At 44.1% G+C, this 24,566-nt stretch overlaps 2 protein-coding genes across 10 annotated transcripts in view; one reads left to right on the top strand and one right to left on the bottom strand.

Annotated features, from left to right (window-relative positions):
* Nucleotides 1-341: 341 nt before the first annotated feature.
* Nucleotides 342-13,392, top strand: HMGCS1 (3-hydroxy-3-methylglutaryl-CoA synthase 1). Of its 5 annotated transcripts, XM_069776085.1 has the most exons (11): nt 3,261-3,282; nt 4,819-5,276; nt 5,672-5,797; nt 6,317-6,481; nt 7,199-7,367; nt 7,495-7,665; nt 8,498-8,604; nt 8,953-9,078; nt 9,348-9,511; nt 9,902-10,008; nt 11,748-13,392. In XM_069776085.1, the coding sequence occupies exons 1-10, from the start codon at nt 3,266-3,268 to the stop codon at nt 9,992-9,994; spliced, it is 1,596 nt and encodes a 531-aa protein (XP_069632186.1). In that variant the 5' UTR covers nt 3,261-3,265; the 3' UTR covers nt 9,995-10,008; nt 11,748-13,392. The 5 variants fall into 5 exon arrangements, with proteins under 5 accessions (XP_069632187.1, XP_069632188.1, XP_069632186.1 ...); XM_069776086.1 differs by lacking the exons at nt 3,261-3,282; nt 11,748-13,392 and adding an exon at nt 342-496 and having other exon boundaries at nt 9,902-11,687; XM_069776087.1 differs by lacking the exons at nt 3,261-3,282; nt 11,748-13,392 and adding an exon at nt 2,055-2,148 and having other exon boundaries at nt 9,902-11,687.
* The window catches only part of NIM1K (NIM1 serine/threonine protein kinase), a 30,454-nt gene continuing 19,184 nt past the window's right edge, over nt 13,297-24,566 (bottom strand). For 3 of the 5 annotated variants that reach the window (XM_069776089.1, XM_069776091.1, XM_069776092.1), the window contains 3 exons: nt 21,565-22,744; nt 16,213-16,496; nt 13,297-14,156 (listed from right to left, as the gene is read on the bottom strand). In XM_069776089.1, the coding sequence (XP_069632190.1) occupies nt 13,407-14,156; nt 16,213-16,496; nt 21,565-21,856 (1,326 nt within the window). In that variant the 5' untranslated portion in view covers nt 21,857-22,744 and the 3' untranslated portion in view covers nt 13,297-13,406. Of the gene's footprint in view, nt 14,157-16,212; nt 16,497-21,564; nt 22,745-22,901; nt 23,124-24,566 lie in introns of those variants that run through there. The other 2 variants (XM_009930204.2, XM_069776093.1) reach the window with 2 other exon arrangements.

Genomic DNA, 24,566 nt, shown 5'->3' with positions numbered 1-24,566 from the left:
CGCTGGGACCCCAGGGCCGGGACCGGGGCCGAGGCCGGGGCGCCCCGACGGCGGGGCCGGGCGGGCCCCGCCGCCCGTTGCCGGGCAACCGCCTCCTCGCCTCGCCGGGGACCGGCAGCCGTCCTACTCTCACCCGCGGTCGGCAGCGCGCTCCCATTGGCTGCCCCCGCGCGGCGCTCGGCTCCCATTGAGCGCCCGCCGCCTCTGCCGCGTCCTCATTGGCGCGCCGCCCTCTGGCCACGCCGCGTCACTTTCTCACACCATTCCCCCCGCCTTCTCCGCCAGCTGCGGGCCGGCCGACGGGCGGGGCCCGGGCCCTGGCAGCTCTGATTGGCGGGAGGAGCCGCCGCTCAGGGCGCGGGCCGGAGCCCCGGCGGCGGGGCTGTTTAAAGGCGCCGCGCGCCGGCGACCCGCGTTTCCCCCCCCCGCCCTGTGCGTGCGAACCGGCGAGGGCGCGGAGTCAGCGACCGGCACCGGGAGCCATCGCCTCCGGCAGGTGAGGGCGGCCGGGCGGCGGCCCCTGCCTCTCCTCCCCGCAGCCGCCGGCGGGGCTTGGGGATGGGCCGGCGGAGCCGGGAGCGGTGTTTGCCGCGGATGCACGGGCGTTGGAAGTAGCGCCTGCAGTGCGGCGAGGGGCGGGGGGGCGGAGAAGGCGAAAAAGAAAAAAAAGGAGGGGGGGAAAAGAAGAAAAAGCAGAAAGGGGCGCGCTTGGGTGTCCTTCAACGTGGGTGTTAGCCCGCACGCCGCGCCGGGCGCTGCCCGCAGCGCCGTGGAGCATCGCCCGCGGCGCTCCCAAACGCCTCCCGACGGGCTCGGTGCCTGCGGTGGGCAGCCCCGGTGCCGGGGGCCCTGGGTGCTGCCTCCCGTCCTGCCCCCCAGCGGGGGGGGGGGGGGGGCTGAGGAGCCCCCCGCCTGGGTTTGCTGCGGCGGCTGTGGGGCTCCGCCCGGCTCTGCCCCCCGCCTCGGGGGTCCGCAAAGCAGCCCGACAGCGGCGGCGCGTCCCTTCACCGCCTCTCAGTGTCGCGACAGAGGCGCCCACCCAAGGCGGGGAGGGCGTGTGTGTCCGTCCCGTGTCCCCCCGCCATGGCGCAGGGCAAAGGCAGGCGGGTGCTGCCCCCCGCGGTGCCGTCGCCTTCTCCCGTGGAGGCGTCTGTTGCCGGGGTGCGGGCGGGCATCCCGGCACCCGCTGCTCACGGCGTCCCGGTCCGGGGAAAGGGGGGAGAGGCTCCCGCCCGGCGCGATGGGTCCCGCGGGGCTGCGGGTGGGTCCCGACCACCGGGTTAGAGGCGCCGGGTCAGCGGTTCGGTGTTCGAGGGGGGGGGGCGGGGGGGGTGGGCGAGCGGGGGTCGCCGGCGCGAGGCGGTGACCTCTGGCGGCGCGGCGAGCGCCTTGCACGCGCTCTCCCGCTACCTGTGAAGCTTCCAGCCCTGCGGGGGGGGGGGGGGACGGGGACGGGGACGGACGGACACACGGAGGAGGGCTGGCTGACGTCATGGCCGAAGCGGCCGGACCGTCACTGCTTTTAAGTGCCGGGAGGCAGCCCGAGGTCCGTTCTGCGGGCGCTGGCAGCGCGGCCGGGAGCAAACGGGCTGGGGGCCGGTTTTCCGACTTCCAGTCAAGTGGTCCGTATGAGTTCAGAGCTCAGGCAGGAAATAATCACGTCAGATTACTGACGGAGTATCCCCAAGTTCGTAACAAAGGGGATGAAAGCCAGCGGTGGCTGTGGGAGAACGTGTCTGTTGCAACACCAGCAGAAAGTAGCGGCTGGTTTAGGCTGCTCCTTCGCTCCCTGAAGGATCCTGAGGGGCCAGAAAGCAAAGCTGGTTTCTCATTTCTCCGTATTAAAGCATTTGGGGTTCTCAGTCTTTTAAAAGACTGTCCCCTTTTAAAAGACTGAGAAATCGTACCTCTGAGAAAGCTTTCGTCTTCAGCAAGAACTCCATGATGGGGTGGTGCTTGCCATTTGACTGGGACGACAAAAGGCTGTTTGTTTTGCATCAAGTAAACAAATTTTTTCCTCTAATGACTGGCTGACTTAAGATGTCGTTCGTCCCCTTTCTTTCAGCGATCAGAGCAAGCTTATACAGCAGCATTCTTCCTTGCGGTACAGCCCGCTAGCCCTGACTGCCACTACGTTAGGCATATTTGGTAAGCTTGGTATTTGGCGAGCCGTCAGAATACAACAGGAAGAGCCTCCCTTTAGCTGTCTTCTGCAGAAAGTTTTCTGATGAGAGGACTGCGGCGAGTAATAGGCATTAAATGCCAGTTTTGACCTCAAAAGTTCTGTGAGGAGCAAGCACAGAGCAGAGTGTTTTCTGCAGCCCTCGCCAATAATGCAAGTCTTTTTGGCATACCGAGTTTGCTGCTAATTCACCACCCAGTTAGAAGCCACTGTTGTTCTATGGCTATCACAGGTCAAGGCCATTAAGTGCTGCATGCTCCTTTTAGTATAAAACTTAAATAAAATTAAGCCTCTAAGAGTCTCTGCAGCCTTTAACTTTCAGCTTTCTGGCTCTTGGAGCAGAACGGAGCTCTGCTCTGGGTACAAGGCTTACCCTTGGGGTGGCTGCCAGACACCATGCTGAGCTGGCAGCGGTCTGTCCCCTTTTGAAGGAAGCGGGGCGTTTTGTGCCAGAAAGGGAGCTGGACCCCAAAGTCCTTTTCCCAGCTGGTACCTCGGGATCTGGCTGTCGGTGGCGTGTCCGCCTTCGTACGGGGAGGCAGAAAGCATCCTCCTCCCTTGCAGGACCTGTGCGGGTTTGGGGTAAAACTCAGCTCTTGGAGCAAGCTTTGGATCACAGCGCTGCCCTGCGTCCGCAGGAGATGCGTGGCTTGCTCGCTGTGCTGCCGAGAGGGGACGTGAGCTTGCTGCCGCAGCTGCTGGGGAGCCTCAGGACCACTGCGCTTCCCTTCCCTGGCTGCGGCTTTAGGAAAGCTGTGATGGCCACCCGCCTTCTAACAGCGTCGAAATAGCGCAAAGCCTTAATGCTGCCCACCAGCTTCGTGGAGCGCGGTGCACGGTGGCCACGGCAACACCGTTGTCACCGCCTCGGGGGCGCGGCAGGGACGGGCGGCGCCCCCGGGGGAGGGGCTGGGCCAGCTCCCCGCGCCTGCGCACTACCCGCCTGCCCCAGCCGGACGAGGGAGGGGCCGGGCCAGCTCCCCGCGCCTGCGCACTACCCGCCTGCCCCAGCCGGACGGGCTCCCCCCCCGTCCCTCTGTCGCCGCAGCGCGCATGCGCGGCCCTCCGCGCCGGCAGCCGGCCATGGGATTCCGCAACGTGTAAGGGCCGGGGCCGCGTTTCTGTCAGGTGGGGAGGCGGGAGGCGATCGGCCTTTCGCCCTGTGGTGGGCCCACGCTGCGGGTGGGACGCGGCTCGGCTCTCCCCACGCCTCCCCGGTGGCTCCTCCTCGTCTCCTCGGCCGGGTCACGGGTAACCTTGAGGCGTTTGGCGGGGGGCTGCCCTCAGCGAGGGCCGGCTCGGCGGGGGGAGCGGGGCGGCGGTCTCCTGAGGTGAGGGGCTTCGTGACAGGGTGGGTTAAGGGAAAAGAGGTCCCGGCGGGTGACGGGTCGTGGGCGAGCGGACAGGAGGGGGTGAGCAAACGGCCTTTTTCTCCCGTTTACGCTTTCGAACGCGAATAAAGGCTACAAGAGAAATACTTCAATAAGTTATAGGTACCTCGGTTGGAACTTCGTTAGAGGCAATAAAAATGAACGGCGAGCCGTGCGCTCTTTAGGTCTTACACAAGACTGTACCTGTAACAGAAAACGCTTTTCATGTTTTCCTAGCGCTTGTCTTAATGTGCATCCCGTAAAGTCGTCATTCTTGCAGCGAAAGGCTTTATTCCTTTATACAGCTCGTTGTGGTTTTCTGGAAGAAGTTGGGTAAAGGTCAGTGTGACGGTACTTGCAGCTGGGTACAAAAGGGACAAGTGCTGTGGAAGGATGTAAGCAAAAGTACAGGAAGATCCTGCCTGTCTGGGTAATAGGGATAGGGTTAAAGTAATAGGATGTAGTATATCCTCGAGTGCAGTGACAGTAAAGTTAAGGGGTCAAAATAAGAAAACTTGGTCTACCAGGGAGAATCCCTGTGTTTTCATTTCAGCCTGTGAAATATTCCTCCAGGCCTGGTGTTAGGAGTTCCAGTGTTCCAGAATGCCAAAACAGAGTATACTTCAAACAAACAAACAAAAAACCCAACCAAAAATACAAAAAAAAAAAAACCCAACCCCACACCAGAAAAATTTCTGCTGTCTTTGTTGCAAGTATAAACAAAATGGAGAGACTTTGGTTACTTAGTTTAAAAATAAAAACAATTTTGAAAAGTCCTGGCCTGTTTTAACTCAGAGATTTCCTGGTAAGGATAAATTTTAAACTTTAGTTGTCAGCTGGCAACATTTTAAAAAAGAATAAATCTGATGTTTCTGGCTTGGTTGTGTAAAATTGAGACTTTGCATATAAGCAGAAGTACAATAATGAACATTAAGACTAACTTCTCAAACACTTACCACTTGTTAGGCCTGTGTTTTGCTTCAGTAAAATAACTTGGGCTTAACCTATATCTCTTTATCTCCAGGGCTGAAATTTGTATTTTCACTTAAAAAACTTCTTAATATAAAATGTTAGAAAACTTCTAATGATCTTTATGGTGTGCTTAGACCAAAGTCTCCCCAGAGGCAAAGGCTTGCCTTTTGGAAATGACCTTGTATAATACCTAAAATTTAACTTTTTCTAGAAACCTACAGAAAATGAAAGCAGGTCTCTCAAAATGGATGTGAATAAATCAGCTGTTTTTGTGGTTTTCTTTTTTTCTTAAAGATCTGCCACAATGCCTGGGTCTCTTCCAGTGAATGCTGAATCCTGTTGGCCCAAAGATGTGGGAATTGTTGCACTGGAAATATATTTTCCCTCTCAGTACGTTGACCAGACAGAGCTGGAGAAGTATGATGGTGTGGATGCTGGGAAATACACCATTGGGCTAGGCCAGTCAAAGATGGGCTTCTGCTCTGACCGGGAAGATATCAATTCTCTCTGCTTGACTGTGGTTCAGAAGCTCATGGAGAGGAATAGCCTTTCCTATGATTGTATCGGGAGATTAGAAGTTGGAACGGAGACGATAATTGATAAATCAAAATCTGTAAAGACTGTCCTGATGCAACTTTTTGAAGAATCTGGTAATACGGATGTAGAAGGAATCGACACCACCAATGCATGCTATGGAGGCACTGCTGCTCTTTTTAATGCTATTAACTGGATTGAGTCCAGTTCTTGGGATGGTAAGTTCAGGGTGTTTTCTTGAAAAGTTACATCATCCTCTGGTTTTGAGTAGTCTGCCTTATAATGACAGTGTTCGTGTTTAACCATATAAAACCCAGTGGGTAAACTATTTTTCTCTTCTGAGGTCTTTTTTCTTAAATGGCTGCTGGGCATTTGCCACTAGTTCAGTTACAGTGCAGAAAATAACAACATGGCTGATAATCACTGGCCTTTTCCTGCAAATTTCAGTGGCTGCCAGGAAATTGAAATGGGGGAGGGGGAAGGTCAGGACTAAAGAACCCCTTAATCTTGGGGTGATCTCCTCTATAACCAAAGTCTAAAAATTGCTGATGGATATTAAAGTGAGCTAGATTCTTGGCTGTTTCTCATCATTACTTCTGTGTGTTTTTCACAGGACGCTATGCACTTGTTGTTGCTGGAGACATTGCTGTGTATGCCAGTGGAAATGCCAGGCCAACAGGTGGAGCTGGTGCTGTTGCTATGCTAATTGGTCCAAATGCTCCGTTAATTTTTGAGAGAGGTTAGTCCTGTGAGAAAACAAATGGCATTCAGCCAGATAACTGGATCCGTTCTGAAGCCTTCCCCTGTTTTTTGTGTGGTGCTGGAGGGCTGGATTAATTCCCACTAATGTCAGAAATTGCACTTTATTTCCTGTTGCTCTGGGCTAACTTGGCCAAGTCCTGTTACAGGAGGCAGCAAGGAACAACTGGAGATGCTCCTATCTGTTTTATTTTCTTGGGGATTCTCCAATAAAATTGACAGAGTGGACTAGAGCTGAATAACACAGTGCTCTTACTTGCAAAACAAAACAATGAAAATCATTTGTTGCTTGTGTTTGTCATGCTCAGTCCTACCGTACTTAACAAGCGATTGAGAACTGTGTGAAACCTTACCTTAAAGGGCCCGAAGTGCTATGAAAACCTGCTTCACTGGGGCCAAATACTGCTTGTTTCCTCACATGTGTTAAGTGATCCATTCAAATTGGCTCAAAGCAGCTGAATAAAGTAATTTTCAACTTTTGTCAATTTCTCTCCATCAGGGTTGCGTGGAACCCACATGCAGCATGCATATGACTTCTATAAACCTGACATGGTCTCTGAATATCCTGTAGTTGATGGCAAACTATCTATACAGTGCTACCTCAGTGCATTAGATCGCTGCTATACTGTCTACCGCAACAAAATCCATGCCCAGTGGCAAAAGGGTACGTAGCCTCACCTGATGATATTGCAAGATCTGGCAAACACTGGAATGTGTAACTACACAGACAATGTATTTTCAAGTTTTAGCATCCAATCTAAAGACTAGTATATGGGTCCCATTCTTTGTGTTTGTGTGTTCTGAGGCGATTAAAATGTTTGCTTTCTCCCATAAGAAACATTTTATTTCTGTTCTGGTATGGCTAAGTACCTGATAGTCAGTAAGTAGTAGTCTCTACAGGCTTTTTTTGGTGTTCTGTATAATACTTTGCTTAAAAGTGTGTTATTCCCTGCTCCACCGAGGCTCTTAAGATACTGAGGTTAATACTTAAATGTTTTGTAGCAATACTGATGTTTTTTCCCCATGTGTTTAATAATTGCTTCATTCATATTAAGCATAGGTTTGAAGATTAGATAGTTCAATGAGGTAGATTATTTATTATGTCAAAATGCTGGGTAAAAATACGGGGATTCTGTTAAGCTTATAGCTTTTTCTTCTAGAAGGGCAAATGTTGGTGCAAAAGATCAGTAAGAAACTAATTTTTCAATAGAAGTAGCAGCAGTGTTTTAAATGAACTTGACAGCAATAGTTAGTGTTACGGTTGTCTCTTGTATGCTGATGGGATATGATGACTGCTATCCTGCCACCCTTCTTATTTTATTCTCATAGTTGAAGTGAGTACTAAGTGTACGTTGTAACACAACATTTCTGCCACTTCCAGAAGGGACAGACAGACGTTTCACCTTGAATGACTTTGGATTCATGATCTTCCATTCTCCCTACTGTAAACTGGTACAGAAATCTGTGGCTAGACTCTTGCTGAATGACTTTCTCAGTGACCAGAACCCAGAAACAGCAAATGGTGTTTTCAGTGGTCTGGAACCTTTCAGGTGAGAATGGCTGCTGTCTTCCTTATCCATGTAATCTTAATTTGTTGCACCTCCAAGGTGTGTTTTTTACTTTCTGCTATTTCAGTAACTGTTTCTGAACTACTTTTTTTTTTTTTTTTTTTAATAGGGATGTAAAACTTGAAGATACGTATTTTGACAGAGATGTGGAAAAAGCTTTTATGAAAGCTAGTGCAGAGATCTTCAATCAGAAAACCAAAGATTCATTACTTGTATCCAACCAGAATGGAAATATGTATACCCCTTCAGTCTATGGTTGCCTTGCCTCTCTTCTAGCCCAGTAAGCATAAAATTGAAAAAAAAGTCATAGCTTTCTATATGCAAGGTCATAAAAGGTTTTTGTTTCAGAAAGCCTTTGTAAAAGCACCATCTAGCAAACCTTTTCCTACTAGATTACCTTAAGCAGAAAGACTAAAGTTAAAAAATTATTCTGCACACACAATAAGTTCAAGTGACAAGCAGATTCAACATTTCTATGTCAGCAGCTGATCTGAAACAGCTGCTTACTGCCTTCCAAAGTAGGATCTTTTTTATAGGGTGGTGTCATTTCCCAGCCTCAACCTTCTCCCTGCCCCCCCCCCCCCCCCCCCCCCCAAAAAAAAAAAACCCAAAACCAATCCCACTGCAGTGGAAAAGAGAATCAGAATGCCTTCTCTGTTTCACTGTAATAAGCAAAGCCACATTAAATTAGTACGTACTTAATTTTTTTTTTTTTTTTTTTGCAATGACAGACTTTTACAAAATCATGTTAAGTTTAAATGAAATCATTCCTCTTGGATCCTTTTGTCTTTATTCTGACTTTGCCTTCCAATATGTGGTTGTTCATTTTAGGCTTTAGGTCACTTAAGAATGAAAACTGGCTCCCTTCTAGATAATCATATTCTGGGCATTTCTTTGCTCTGTTTTGCTTAGGCAGCTTTGGAACTCACCACCTAACAGCAGTGTTTGAAACTGTGTTTTTAAAAGTCATTTATGCACATAGCATGCTAAATGTGTGTTGTAGTCAAAATAATCTGCTGGCTGCTTTTTCTAAGCTAGCTGCACTTTATAGTTTTTTAAAATTGGCACCTTGGCTTAATTCTCACTTTAAACAACTGTTGCTTGATTTGCAGGTACTCCCCAGAGCAGCTCGCAGGACAGAGAATCAGTGTGTTCTCATATGGCTCTGGTTTTGCTGCTACGCTGTATTCCATCAGAGTTACCCAGGATGCCACTCCTGGTGAGTGAAAGGAAGAGATGTTAATTTTAACTCCCTTGCACAGCTCACCTCTGCGTGCCTTGTTACCCTACCCAACAGCATAAGTAAACCTGGAGAGCCGTGGTGAATGACAGAAATGCTAAACTGAAGATGTTCCAGCTCCAGGGAATGTTAAAGTGTCTCCTTGGGCAAATAAATAATACTCTTCAAACTCTGTTAACGTTTTGATTGAGTTATTGGGAATATTTTTAAATGACTAAAAATTTAGCTTCTGTAATGCAAAATATGTTGAATGAGCTTGAAATGTTAACATGTCAGCATGCAGTTCTCAGCACTGGTGCTACCTTACGTGATGGTTTTATATTGTAGGTTCTGCACTGGACAAAATAACTGCCAGCCTTTCTGATCTCAAAACAAGACTTGACTCAAGAAAATGTATTGCTCCTGATGTCTTTGCTGAAAACATGAAGATTAGACAGGAAACACATCATTTGGGTAAGAAGTTCATATATATAAATCATTCCTAGTCTTACAGCAAAATGCTCATCACTTAATTCACCTGACTTCAAATGAATAGGGTCTAGAAGGAAGGAAATATCTGACCTTTTCTACTTCTGAATAGCTTGTGTTCATTGGCCCAGTGAGGCTGAAACGAAAGCGCAGACTTGTTTTTTCTGTCTTACTACATCCAAACTGCAAAGACCTGCATTGCATGAAACTCTTACCAGGAACCAACTAACAGTGTGTTACTGGCTTTTTTACAGCCAACTATATTCCGCAGTGTTCGGTAGAAGATCTGTTCGAGGGAACATGGTACCTTGTGCGTGTGGATGAGAAACACAGGAGAACTTACGCCCGGCGCCCACTGATGGGCGATGGACCTCTGGAGGCAGGAGTCGAAGTTGTCCACCCAGGCGTTGTTCATGAGGTGAACACTCAGTTTTAAAGTTTAATATAAATAGTGGAACGGTTTATGTGTTTGTCTTAGCATGTGCATGTATGTTAAAAAAGAAGGTGATTTAACAAATTATATTAAATACTTTGTTAACATATGTAACATACAAGCCAGAAGCAAAAAATTGAACATGGGGTTTTAAAAAGTACATTTCATCATGACAAGAATGAAGCTGCTCAAGAATGAAACAAGAACTGGCTCTTTTCACATAATCAGTTTGCATGAAGCATGACTGATATGATTGACTTAAGACCCAGCTGTCCAGTGTAGCATGAATGCTGTTTGAGAGTTGGACTAGCCATGAAGTATGAATGTCTGTGAACTAGAAAACTGTATTTAATGGTTTTTTTCCCTTCTTCTTAGCACATCCCAAGCCCTGCTAAGAAAGTGCCAAGAATCCCTGCAACAACAGAGTCTGAAGGCGTTACTGTTGCCATTTCCAATGGGGAGCATTAAGATACCTCTGTGAGGTGGGGAATGAAACAAGGTGTGAGGGTAGGGTGAGAGAGAGAGAGAGAAAAAGGATTGCAGTAGTGCTGAAGCTTCAGTGTACAATAGTACTTTACTGAAGCATGGAAAAACTGTTTAAGCTCCTTGAAAAGATTTGTCATAATACAGTGTGCTGATATTTATAGAATTTTTCAGAACACTAAAATCATTAATATACTGGAGATGGAGGGACTTGCCAGGGCCTATGTGGATTCCTTAACATGTCTGAATTTTTTTAATTGCTGAGCAGTAGCTGTAGTCTATTACAAGGTCTTTGTACATAGAAAAAAAAAGAATCTTCTGCTTGCTCTTTCCATGTAAAATGACTTGAAACCTGTACTGTTAACTTCTACTTGTACTCAAGTCTGTGGCAAAATAGTCCAAGCTTTTAACGTTAGGGTTCTCAGTGCCTTCACAATAAGCAATCTTCTGAATACTGCACTTCTTCTCTTTCCCTTTATCACCTTCTCTTTCTTCTCCCAGTCTACTTCCCATCACCCCATTGCTTTGGGAAAGGTATAGAACCAAGTAATGTTCATTGCTGGAATAGAATCTCTCTCCCCTGTCAAAATGACTGTATCAAGAATGGCTAGACTGACAGGTGCTTTTCTTCCAAGAAACTCTGTGACCCACTGTGTTAGTTACTACGTAATTCCTCCTAACATCCATATTATGTGTTTTATACCTGCATTATAAATCACAGCAGCCTGGGAAGAAAGAGGAAAAAGAAGGGAGGTAGTAGGTTTTTTTCTTCTAAAGAAGTGGATTCATTGATTTGGCTCCTTTTAGGATTGTTTAGTAGAAGTATCTAAGGCAGCAGAATTTTCAAATAAATTTGTAGATGTTATGGAGCTGTCTTAATTGGCAAATGAAGGAAGAGAGGAGGATCACTTTGTCTGGAGCTCTGGCCTCTCACTAATCTTTTATATAATACATTTCTGAAAGACTATTTCTAACTTTGAATTTGGCTTTGTACTTTGAAGTCCTTCTCACTATTGGTAATATTGTAGGAGTGGGGTCTTTTCTTTCTTTTTTTTTCTTTCCCAACATGCAAGCTTAAAAGCTAACCATTTTGCAAGTAGTAGATATACAATGCTAATGGGGAGTCCATTCTGGTAGATTTTTAAAGCCCAGATTGGAAATGAACTATGACATGAGCCTTGTAAGCTTGTAATATATACTTAAGTTGAGCTAATGTACAGAATGAAGTTTTCTTGAATTTATTTCTTTGCTGATTCTACAAAGCTACATTATCTAATATAAAGTAGCAAAAAATGATGTCTGTTAAATTACATTTTTTTTGTGTGTGTAATGAAGTGTTTGTACTATCTGTCACTCACTAGGATTTGATAATTTGCTGTATTTGTACAGTCAAGCCTTGGTAAAATAGTTGTTTATTATAAATTGATGAATACTAATCTGTTTGTTCTGCTGAAAATGATGGAGCAATGATGCATGATGATAGTGTTTGCAAGTATTTTGGTTTAGGTTGCCCTCGTGAAACTTGTCTTGACACCAGAAAAACAAATTGCCATTGAACAAAGTCCATTGCTGGCAGTGGACAAGCCACAAAGTGAGCTACTGGCACAAAGTTAACCACAGGGACCTCACGGTCTGTGGGGCTGATCCTTTATTAAAATAAAGTTTGAGATATTTGAAACCTGTTGGAGTAGTGCTGACTTGTTGGGTTTTCAGGATGCTTTTTTTTTTTCTTTAACAGGAAAGAAAGAGGAAACTGGCCCTGTGAAAACCCAAAGTTGTGGGTTCACAAGCTGTGTGGACCTTCTGGATCTTTCTTCTTAATATCATTCCATTACGAAAATGGAAAGAAAGGGTTGCTTAGGCTGGTGCAAAACTGTTATTTCAGGGCTTTGTTTTAAGATAACTTAAATGCTTTCATACAGAGACTCTCCATAGTGGAGCAATTCATTCCCCACTTATGGAATACAATTAATCTTTATTACTGTCTTAGGAAAGATGGTATTGTTTTATCACCCTCAGAAAAACTGTGAAGGGGGATTCGTTCTTGCTTTGTGCTTACCTGAGCCTCACTGAGTCCAGATTCCTATGGGTGGCTTTTCAGAGTCATTCTGTTGCTCATTTGCATTAATTACTCCTTTTAGAGTCAGCTGATCATCTCATCAGTCCCCATAATAGATAAAGCACCCTACCCTTAAATTTGAAAGCACTAGCTGTACCTCTCTAAACCTGTTATTAGTTTACTTGCCTTAACTAAAATCATACAGGCTCTACCTCTTAGCTTAGGCATGTCAGCTATGCCTGTTCAGAGGACAGCTACTGCACTTTTCCACCGTTTGCATTGGAGCTGATGGTGTTGAAGATTGAAGTATAAAATAAGCAATTAAAGCTGAAAATCTGAGTATCTACATCTTGGTGATGCTCAGAACAATTGGAGTTGTCAGGCTATCCAACTTTCAACTTGCAGTGGTCAAGAGTGTCAAAATTGGCTTTGTGCCAGCCTTTGTTGCCAAAGTAGTATGGCAGGAGTTAGTACAAGCCTGTAATGCTCAATATATATAAGTAGATTTTGTTACTGGTTGTGTTCATGATACTTAGTGCTAAAGCAAGAATTTAAAACTACATGAGTTTTGGAGTACAGTTAAATCCTTCTTTAGTGCAACTGGAGTCCAGGCAGTTCTAGACCATCAGAATGGTGTGAGTAATGGGAGGTGTCGGAGGTTAGTAGGTGGTGGCCCAACCAGTTATGCGCTAGGAATTGCAACCACACATGCACAGTTAAAGCAGCATATCCTAATTTGCTTTTCTGAACTGTGACAAATTAGGAATTGTGGTCAACAACAGCATTGCTGTTTCTTTAAATTAAAAAAAAAAAACAGGCTCTGATACACATTTTATTATGTTTAAATTTTCTGAAGAAGTCTTAAAGAAGAATTTGCAGTTCTTTAGATTATGTTCTGGTTTCTGCTTAAGTTTAGGTTTCTGCTTAAATTTAGTTCTCTGCATAAACTGTCCTGGTTTGCAGTGGTAAAGCTGAGTCAAGCTGAGGTACAACTTTTCAAGAAGTTAGCTGTTAAGTGCCTGTACTGAGAATCTCCCAAGTGTGTTAAATGCAATACTATTTGACCTTTACTAAAGGATCACCTCCACTAATGATCCCTTACCTGTTTCACTTACTGGGGTTCTTGCACTGGCTACACCATGTCTCTTTCTCTGGAGCAAGGAACAAACAAATGCATGAGACCTCTATTTGAGCACTTTGCGGTGACTTGAGAAATGCAAAGGAGAGATGAGGCATTTTTGGTTTATTCAAAAATTACAAAAAATGTAACACCAGAACTTGTGGAAAGTGAATAAAACCCTTTGTTAAATGTGCCAAGTATAAAGCCTGCAGTGCAGTTTATAAAATAGAACACAGCTTGGATGTGTGCTTCATCCCGCTGTAAGAACAGATTCCTCTCCTCAAGTCTTGTTCTTTGGGGTCTGGGTGGGACATGATAGGAACACATTCAAGTGCCCTTTTCTTCTGTACCTTGTGCAAAACAATTCTGTAGACCCCTGTTATTGAGCTGCGCGCATCTCTTCCCCGGTTATTTTGAATGTGCTCTTCTGTGATTCCCAGCTCTTCCAGAATATTTTTCACTTCAATTTCTTCCTCTTTGAGTGTACTGATGTCTGATAAATACTTTGGATCCAGTTTAAACGGCTGTAAAGGTTTGGGGTACTGTATTCCTTGCATCCATTCACTGTTCATAATAAGTTTGACAGAGTATCGTTCTGTTGGTACTGGCTGAAGGACTCCTTTTATCAGTTTCTGGCAAGTTTCTGAGAGGCAGGGAGGCAAACTGTATGTCCCCTCAAGAATGCACTTTTTCAGTTTGGCCACTGTATCTGCCCGAAATGGCATGATGCCTGTCGTCATAAAGTATAACAGGATTCCCAGTGCCCAGATGTCTACGTAAATGCCAACATAGTTTTCATCTCGGAAGAGTTCGGGGGCAGCATAGGGAGGAGAGCCACAGAAAGTATTTAAAGTTTCATCTCTTTTACTTATTGTGCTGAATCCAAAGTCTCCCACCTTAACACAGGTGTTACTGGTGTAGAAGACATTTTCTGCTTTCAAGTCCCGGTGAATGATATTATTCTCATGCTGTAGAATAAGAGGTAAATTTGGTGTTAGCTTGTTCACAGAGAAGTTCTCAAGTGACTAGCTCTTACCATAGATTAAATACCACACAAGAGTCAGGGAGTTACTTGGACAAAGTCAGAACTAAGTATTGCAATGTAACTGAAAAGTTAAATTATGTAAACAAATTTAACTTAATTCTCTACTGATACAAAAGCAATGGAGCAGGTGGAGAAGATTGGAAGGATGCTGTTTTTTTTTTTAAGAATAGCAGTCTCAACTTGTTAAGTAATATCAGCTATTTTAATGAAGCAGATCTGTGATGGCATTGTGGCTAATCCTACAAGACTAGATATCTTCACGTGCAAAATCTGTCTTTTTCAGGGCTCAGAACGCTTGCTTTTGCAGTTACTACATTTCTGTAATGATGTAAGTAACACATAACTTCTTTTTAATGAATTCCATTTTTGTGTATATTTTAAGCTTGTGGACTTAAGAAGCAAAAGCACTTAGTTCACCAAGTAAACATAATTACAGATAAAGTAAGAAAGTTGCTAAAATTCTGTTGCGTGATGTGATGTCCTATGAGGAACTGGTGGTGGCAGGAGAAAAGGACCACAGACTTGTGCCTTGTGGTATTTCATGTTGTTGCAGGACACCAAGTTCAGTGGTGTCTTCTAGTTTTAGAAATCTAAAATAAATACATATGCTGTAACTTGTAATTTTTTTCCCTTGGAAATGGCAGTAGTAGCCAAGGACTCAAACAGAATTTGCTCTGCTTAGTGGCGATACACCTGTCCTGATTAGGTAAGGGTTTAGCTTCATCTTTGAAATAACTGGGAGGAATGGATGTGTTCGAGCACTCTCTGCCCTGCCCTTTGAAGTAACAAGGTGTGTGTGTATCCGGAGGCAATAAGGAAGCCCTTCGGTATCCTAAGATTTTTAAACTGTCATCAGTAACAGGCAGGTATCTTCAGTCCTCGTTGTGGACTGGTAGCACTGAGATGGGATTTAAGTAGCCTGGATTTGATGGCTTAGCAAAAGTAAAATGTTTTGCAGAACTGTGTGTGTACAACTGAAGAGGCTGGCCAGCTTGGTAGTCTGGGTTTAATGCTGAGAACTAGATGCTATCTTGAAATGTAAAGTTCCAGTAGCTGCAGAGTACCTGTCCTGTGGAAAAGGTGTTGAAGCTAATCCATCGCTTACAGGACATATGATCATTGTGTCAAAATATATAAAAAATGCATACTGTTTATATATGTCATGAGCAGATTGCAATGCAGTTTGTAGATGTCTGACCCGGGAACATTCTTGCTTTGGCTTTGCCTGAGGCCCTTACGTGGCAGGAGAATATGAGCCACTGGAGGGCACCCTGAGCCAGCTTTAACAAATACTACTTTTACTTCTCAAATTTGCAGAACGGATTTTCCGTGTTCTTATGCTGTTGTTTGAAGTAGCTGTAGTTACTATGCAAAGTTCAGAGGAGATGGTACTGAAGTAGTTAATTGCTCCTTTTCTGCCTTTATAAGATGCTTTGGGCTCTGTTGCAATACTGAAGACTAGGCAAGGGGAAGTGAATTGCTGGCTGTTAACTTCACAGATGTGTGCCAAAGCGAGAACCAAGAATTAACTGTCTTAAGTACCAGTCTCCCACATTCATTAATAAGCAAGCTGGATGTTTGCAACACCTAATAGGCCTCTTCCGCTAGAAGAAAGTGTTCCAGAGAAGAGTGACTGATCCCATGTTTTGAAATAGCTGAAGGGAAGAAATGAAGCTTTGTTAGCTGGTGTCTACGGCAACTTAAAGCAGACAGGGGAATGCTGTTGGTGTTCACCACAGGTGAACCCAGTGTTCAGTCCCCTCCCAATAGCTGTCAACAGAGAGGCACTAACTTGAGGTGGATGTGAAAGCTCTCTCAGATACCTTTAAGACAGCACTTCTCTAGCTGTTTTGCTCCTCAGAAATGTGGGCCTGAAATCTTGGTAACAGTAAACCTACTAGTTGAAAACCAAATGATACATCCACAAAATCTGCTAGATTAATGTGGGGCAACATGCCTGTGGAAGAAGAGCAACTTACCATGTGCTTCACAGCAGACACAATCTGGGAGAAGATTATTTTACACTCTGTTTCTAGCAACTTCCCTTCTGTACTGATTTTAGTGAAGAGCTCCCCACCTCCTGCATACTCCATCACCAGGTGCAGTTTTGAGAGTGTCTCCACCACTTCATACAATCTGATGATATTTGGGTGGTGCAGTTTTTCCATGCTGGATATCTCACGAGATAGCAAACGTTGAGTCTTCCGGTCTAGCTTTGTCTTGTCCAAAATCTTAATTGCAACTTTCTCTGAAAAGAAAAATGCTTTTCCATGTTGTTAATGCAGTAGGCACAAATGGTAATACTACTTATTTACAACAGTCCTTGGTTACAGAATTGCAATAAAATTTCACCTCTGATCAGTGTAAAGCTAAGCTGCAGAGGCCTACTAAACCTTGCAATCTTTCATGCACACCCATGCCACTTTCCGTCTACAGCATCCTGCTCACTGCTGACATGGCTGAAGGCTGGCAGAGTATAGCAAGGGCTAATCAAATCATCTGCTGTCTTAGTGTGCTCCACTGCTGTCAGGCTAATACATATCTGATGGCCACAGTTACATCATCTGCTGTTCGGTGTCTAATGCTGGTGAGGAAAGTCTGTGCTTTCTCTTCCATTGCCAGCTCAGCACTCTTCTGATGAGCTAGGCCTGAGCCTGGTACTTGCAAACTGATGAAGGTGTCAAATTTAGGTGCTTTGTTTCATAGCAGACAGACAAACTTGGGGGTAATTTAGGGGCTCTGGCTATAACCCTGCAAGTTTATAACGGAGAGGTGTTTTTTAGTTGGTGCGACTTAAGAACTTTTACCTACTTCTTATCCCATACCCCCACAAATTCTCAGTTAACAAAATCAAGTGTTGTAGAGGTTTATCTTTCTCAGGATAGCTGTGCCAGTTTTTTCAACACGTTCATGTATGAGTAGTTCTTGGTACTGTACAGAATACAGGGAAAGTACATTTTTATGTCTGTATGCCACAGTGGGCCATGACACACAGATTTTATTCAGAGGAAGGGAAAAAAACGAGTGAAGTAGAGTAAGTTGCCGGGATCCTGTAAGACAGCAAATCTAGCTGTCTTACACTGTCCTAGTAATGCAAAGCTGCTGTTAAGTCCTGCATGTTTTTGTAGCATATCTACAGTGAAGCCAAGGGCCACAAACCACAGATACACAGCTGCAGCTGCACGACATCACCAGGATAGCTTGGAGCAGTATGAATAGGTCAATCACAATTGCCCTTATGTTCCTGTATTAATTGGTATGTTATGGCTTTTGTCTTCACTCTGTTGAATACAGCTGGTATTTGAGGCATTAGTCTGGTTAAAATAGGTTTACAGTGGCTTTGTATAACTTGTCAGAACAGCAAAATCAAACTGGACCATGGCAGTAAAAACAACTGTTTATTCCTGGGAAGAAGGTTCTTCTCCCCAAGAATATCTTAGTCAAGCATTCACAGATTTCTTAACAATTAATTGCTTTTATCAAATCTTTCAGAAAAAAAGCTTCACCTTGGTTTCTAGTACATGGGAGTAAATAATAAAAAAAAAAGGATTGTTTACTTGTTGCTTTAAGAGAAGAGTAAGAAGGCTATTACATTTGTACATGTGTTCTGGTATAAAAGCATTCAAAATGTTTTTACTTAATATTATAAAGTTATTTAACTCAAGTTCAGTATTCCAACGTACCTAAAGGAAGTGTTAAGGATACATATGCATACATCTGTACAGATCAAGAGACTCCATGTTTGGTATATTTACCTTTCTTAGTAACATACATGCATAAATTGATCTCACTACTGAAGGGCAGCAGATACTCCAAGCAAATGCGATTGATTCTTGTAAAAGGTGCTGAATTATCCCTTGATGTGCCTGTTTTCAGAAGGAGTCCGTGCTGAATATAGGGCAGTCTTCCCCACACTGCTTCTCTCTGACCTGTTCCGTGCTTTCTAGTGAGGCCTGTAGGAAAGCGGGTGCCTAGTCCTGTGTGGCGCTGATGGTGGTGTGGTGAATGAGGAGGAAATGCAGCTACTGAACGGTAACAGCACACTGATCCTGGCAGAGCTCTGACTGCTGACCTAGGGGTGAAAGACTAAAACCCTCGTCACGTTGGCAGGATATTGATCCCCTAAACCAAGAGGAAAGAGCATCAGCTCACAGGAGGTAACATTTGCAGAACTAAATGGTTAGATACTACAGGGATAACAATTCTTACAATCTTTAACTATGTAATTGCATTGTTACATCTTGATTTAGAAAAGCTGGGGGCATTTAGGCTTTAAAAAAAATAATATTCTAGGTTAAATTCCTTCCCTTCCCTTTTGCTGGAATTTATTATTCCTCCTGGTCAGTTTTCCTGCAGTTTTTAAAAAAAAAAAAAAAAAAAAGGTTTAGAGCTGAAGGGCCTGATCCTGTTTCCACACCGCCATGAATCAGAGCTGAGCTCCTTTAAATCTGTATCATTGCAGTTGCATATGCATGATATACAAAGAAAACCAGCCTACCTGAAGTGTAAAAAAACTGACACCCTCCCTTTCTTTTTTAAATTCGTTCCTTCTGCTTCCAAAAAAAGCTTGGTTTACAAATCCTGCATTACCCTTGCATGGCAGCAGTGCTGAACAGGAGGGCACGTTTAGCAGGCAGCTTATCTACCAAAATACTGAGTAGCAAGAGATTTTGATTGACTATATGCAGTGTATGCTGAGGTTTGAAAAGAGCTAGCTGAAATCTTAATAAAAGAAGTTAGGAAAAGGTTGAGAAATCATTTCAGGAAGAAGCGGTCTATGCTATGAAGGCAAAAGGAAACAAAATACAAACAGAACCAAGTTAAAATTGCTTTTAAAAAAGCAAACTAGGTGCTGGGATGTTCCTGCCTTTGCAATTCATGGTTTATAGCTGGTAAAAAGCCAGTCTATTTTGGATGCTTTTAATTGCATCTATTCAGCTGTACACTCAGACTACATTTGTCAGCTGGAAGGTATGTAAAATAAAGGTTACACAGAGCTCAGGAACCTAACAGTCATTAGAAAGAAACTCCACAGGTCTCTGGAGAAAATCTCTGCCAAAATTCAGGTTAATGAAGTGGGCAATGCTCCTGAATAACCTAGTACACATCATAGCATGAAAGATTTTCCTGCATCCTCTAAGCAACCAAGGCAGCTGTTGTGAGAGAAACAAGGTTTTTCATCCAGTATCGTCCTGCAGTTTTTCCCTCTCTCCCTCTAGAAAACTTTTTTCATGTATCCTGCTGCAACAGATCACAAGGGCTACAGAACAGCACACATGTAATTGCTACAAAAGCTCATCTTAGTAAAGAACAAAATTGTCTCCTTTTTTAATATAGGGTGACATGTAAGGCGAAAGGAAATACTTAGACTTTAACTCTATGACAATAACTGGAGAGCTGAACAGCCCCCTACCACATATACCTCCCCCTGCCACAGGGACGCAAACAGCATTAATAATGAAGCCTTTGTATTTACATAATCAGCAAAAAAAAGACTTTTATTCAGTAGTACTGTGCAGGAACATCACTTCATTACCAACACAACGATGTGCATCTACTGGAAAAAAACAGAATCTTCTTTATAGGTGGTGGTGGTGGTGTGTGTGCACATGTTTGCGTGTTCCTATCCTCCTATCCACATACTGTATTTTATGAGGACAGGTAAAGTCACAGGCAGAGATGAGTTAAAAGATGTTTATCCTTCATCCTCCCTTCCTCATGATATTTGCAAACTTAGTATCAAGAAATGAACTCCTTGCCCAGTGAACTTTTTAACCAAAAATCTGCTACTCAAAAGCAAAAGAAAATTTGAGAAACATCTGGTGAAAAGGAACATTTTCAAGAAAAAGAACTATGGTTTTGGTATTTAGTTTGTCCAAGCTTACTCTATTCACTGAAGTTCAAAATTTTTCAATCAGTTCTATTCAAATGCTAAAGCAACTCGTCTCCTAAGTATGTTCAACAGGTAAAAGGTTCATCCACATCAAATTTATAACTTCCTTTCATTAGCATTCCTCCTGTTCTCAGTACAGGAGCAGCATTTCCTCCAACAGTAAGCACAAGACTGCTTTTTCTGGAAGAAAAAAAAAAAACAGAAAAGAAGCAATAACTTGCTGTGGGCCAAGTACAACAGAGATACTTTTCTGAAACAAGCAAAACCAAAAAATCCACACCCAGTTAAAGCAGCCCTTAGGCATAGGCAGGCTTAAATTTGGAAAAAATAAATACCATCAGTTTCCCACTTTGATTCCCAGTGCAACAACTGCTGCACATATAAATGTGAGCTTTCACACCTCTGCAGTCTGGGCTGAAAGAGGTGGTTAGAGAAAATAACAACAGTTAACATGGCATGAAGGCTTTGGGGTGTATCTCATTCTCTCACCTATAAGATGATGGAGGGAAGGAGAGTCAATGAAATTGGAAAGGAGAGACTATGAGAAAAAAACAAGACAGCAGTGTACTAAGATCTGGGGAAAACTAGTCATCACTGAGGGAAAACAAGCACAGTTTCTAGTATTGTCAGTCAGACAGAAGAAGAAACAGGACAGAAAAACACAAGTTCTTAGTTATACCTACAACTGAAGTGTTTGCTGCGGCTTCCTAGCCTTTCTAGTTCTTCCTAGAAGCACCATATAGGGTGCTTTTCTGTACTTAAAAAAAGAAAAATAATTGACAGTTCAACACAAACCCTGGTTTGGCTGTACCAGAGCTCATTTGCCTGCACCTGCTCAGCCCACACCTCTAGCCCTGTCCCAGCTTTTTACAGTAATGAACTACCTGCAAATGAGTCAGTAAAGCAGGCATAAAATTTATCACCAAAATTACTGTGACCAAATAAAAGCTTTGTCCATACTAGTAAAATCTGTGATGAAACAAAGGAAGCCTTGCTAACTGTCTGTGGGCAGGAGCATGCCTAGCCAGGCTGCCCTGGGGGCTCACCACCTATGGCCCTGCAGTCCATGAGCTGGGGCAGGCAAGAGGGCAGACGGACAGCATGATTTGTAGGAGGGGAGGCACAACACCATGCTTCAAAGTGTGGAGTGTTTGAGCCATAGGATGAGATGTGTTAATTCCAGGAAGTGCAGAGATGAACTTTCCTTGTAATAGCCACCATCTAAAGAAAATGTTCTGGTTTCTTTCAAGCCTAATCCAAACTTAAGCATTTATCTGTGGCCCTGCCTGTAGATTCACTCAACAACAACAAAAAAGACACAGACAAACTATATGTATATTTAAAATTCACACAGCATCTTTCTTCCCAAATAGGGCCATTGGTATACATACAGGACCAGGGTGCTCAGCACACAGGTGACCCACACAGCAGTGCCTACCTTTGGTTAGGGAATGAATTCCAAGCTTCACTTGTGAGAAATTCCCACTTCCTATTTCTCCTCTGACTCGATAGAAGCCAATTCTCTTTCCCAGGGTTAATTCTTTCACCACTTTTTCATTCTGGGACATATCCTGCATTAGTTTCTCAAATGGGGTCAGCCTGTGCTGCCTGCCCTCTTCATCTCCTCCACAGCACTCTGGGTGCCCATCGTCTTCTCCGCTGTCCTCACGATGCCACCTGGAATAGCGGTGTTTTCCAAGACTTCCTCCATTCACATATCCTGTTGTCATAGTTTATAGGGTAATTACTTCCCCATTTAACAAGATGTCCCGATAAGGAGTTTAAATGAAATAGTTCTGTATGGATATGCAATCCTGCACATAATGGACACAGTGACAAACTTAGCAAAAAAAGCAGCTTACTGAAAGTCCAAGGATTAGTTTGGAAATTACTTCAAAAGCAAATCTGGCGTATCTACATATTGCAGTTCTGTTCAAAAATCAGAGATAAAACTGGAAGCTGTTTACATCCATCTCTCGCTAACAGATTTAGTATGTCAGGATCTTCATCTACAAGGTAAAAGAGGCTTTGCAATTAAAACTGTAAACTTTGTGGAAGAAAGCGCTGAGTTGCTCACTGTCTATACAGTACATTTGACACATGCAAAACATTTGACACGAATTTTCAGGCTTTAGCTTGCTGCTTTGAAAACTAACTTGATAAAGGTCAAACAAATAGCTGATTAACTACTCTGAATAAATCCGGATGCTTCCAGTTCATTTTGAATAGCTGACTTTTAAGAGCGTAGTTCTCCTTCATTCTGGTACCAGTCCAAGAGCTGAACGTAGGGTTTCCCTTTGATTCATTTTTCAGCCTGTACGCTTGTGACTCTGCCTTGTAAATGGCAATGTGCCTTGAAGCCTTGCTGTAAAAAGTTTGTTGCTCCTCTGTTTCCTCCTCATGGCAGCTTTAACAAAGCAACTGATCCTGGAAGATGACAGGAAAAGCATAATCTGTGCACCAGGCAAAAGGAACACTGCGCCTCAGTATCTCTGCAGTCACATGGCAGGACAATACAGGATTAAGTAACTGCAATGTCACGTTAACCCTCCTTTATTTAGATGAGCTTTCTTTAACGCCTTGAGCCTTCTCAAAATTTTGCCAGACGCATGGTGTTCCTAAGCAGACAGATGAAGAAAGTCATTAAAACCTTTATGTAACAGCCATACGCTTCACTAAATGACAGCACACCACATACCATTTCACCAGTTTAACTCTTCTTTGTAGGGCAGCACAGACGAAGTCCTTATTCTAAATACGCAAGCAATCACCTACCTTTAAAGCAGTACACCATTTTTTTCTTCTTGTCTTGTTTAACCTTGAAAAACAGAGGAGTTGATCAGCAACTGCTAATCATGCAGACGCATGCCTGAGGGTGGGTGAGCTGGGCATGAAAGCTCGGAGATAGCGCAGGCGGTGGCAATGCTCACCTCCCCTGCTCTCAGCCTGCAGCAACACCCGACTGATGAACATGGGAGACACCTCACTGCTGTTGTGTACGGATTCACCAGACAGAGGGGGAGAGAATTAGACCAGTAACTCAATGCCTGGAGCTTAGGGAAGGTAGACAGTCACCTAAGGTGCCACACTAGAAGAGAGCATGTGACGCTGCCAGGTGGAGCTGCCCTCTAAACCCCAATCTCCTGCGTGAGCAAGAGGAGGAGAGGCCAAAGGCACCACATAAGGGCAAAGAAAAGGCAGCCGGTGGCGGTTTCATTAAATGGGAACTGGAGTGGCACAGAAGCACTCGGCTGCTTCTAGAGAGGCCAAGGTGACAGACCCAGCCTCTGGGAAGCTGCTCCTTGCCCTGAGACATGTATGAGTGATTTTGCAAGTTGCTTCACCTCTCCGTCCTGCAGCCATGTCACTGACAGCTCTGCCCCAGGAGAGGCAGAGCCTGGCTTCTCACCCCAAGGGTACAGGAGGGCCCGTCACTTCTCCCTGTCACTTCTCTGAGCCAGGGATGCTTCTTACTGTGCATGCTGCAAACTTACGGCTGACACAGTTTATAACTGGAATGGAGGGAGAATGTATTCATTCCATGATGCCTTTGAACTCTTGTTACTCTTTTTGTTCTGCTCCTGTTTGAAGAAAAGGGCTGTTTTCATGGTTGACAGAAGAAGTGTAAAATAATAATAAATAATCATATGTTATTCTCTGGATCTAAATAGAGTCAAAACCCTGACAAATACTGTACGTGTGCAACAACTATTGGCCAAATCCTGAAATTGGCAGTAGAGGAGAGACCGAGTGGCACCTGAACAAAGTCTTCAGTATTGTCCCATCAAACCAGCCCCACCTAGCACCAAATGTTCCCTCTAACTTTATTATTTGATACCAAGGAAGAAAAATCTATGTGGAAGGACAACCCCTCCCCAAGCAACCCAAAACCCCAGCTAAACCCAAACCTTACATTCTCTGTTTGTTCTCCTTCTCCATTTGGGCAAAGGACGATTTCTTGCAGGAAATTCAGGATTGCCTGAATTCTGGCCCGTAGTTGTTTTCTGTTTTAACCTGTCATCTGCAAGAACAATATTGACCCTTTTTTTTAACCATAGCTTTGAAAGTTCAGTTATGGCAAGAAAATACCAACAGCCTAGTATATTCCTATGTTTAGAAGACCTATCTTTTATAAAAGGTGAGAGCCCAGCAGAACAGTCCACAAGACCTGTACCACAGACCAAACATGACACAAAAGTTCTCCTGTGCAGCCACATGCAACGTTCACAGACACAAGGAAAGTAATAGCTTCACTTTTCTACTTTTGCTCAAGTAATACGGGTTTAGTGCATTGCTGTTGTGGCCAAAGGAAATCAATGTTTGTTCAAGGTTTGCCCTGAGAACATTTTTTTGATGTGAGTAAGAAGCACTCTGTTTTATTTCTGTGAATGCCAGAAAACAGTGACTATATAAAATACACAGCCCAGAGATTTGTATGAG

Source organism: Haliaeetus albicilla, chromosome Z, assembly GCF_947461875.1.
Source record: "Haliaeetus albicilla chromosome Z, bHalAlb1.1, whole genome shotgun sequence".
Lineage (NCBI taxonomy): Eukaryota > Metazoa > Chordata > Aves > Accipitriformes > Accipitridae > Haliaeetus > Haliaeetus albicilla.
The sequence above is the reverse complement of the archived record's forward strand: the minus strand, read 5'-3'. Positions and strand labels throughout refer to the sequence as shown.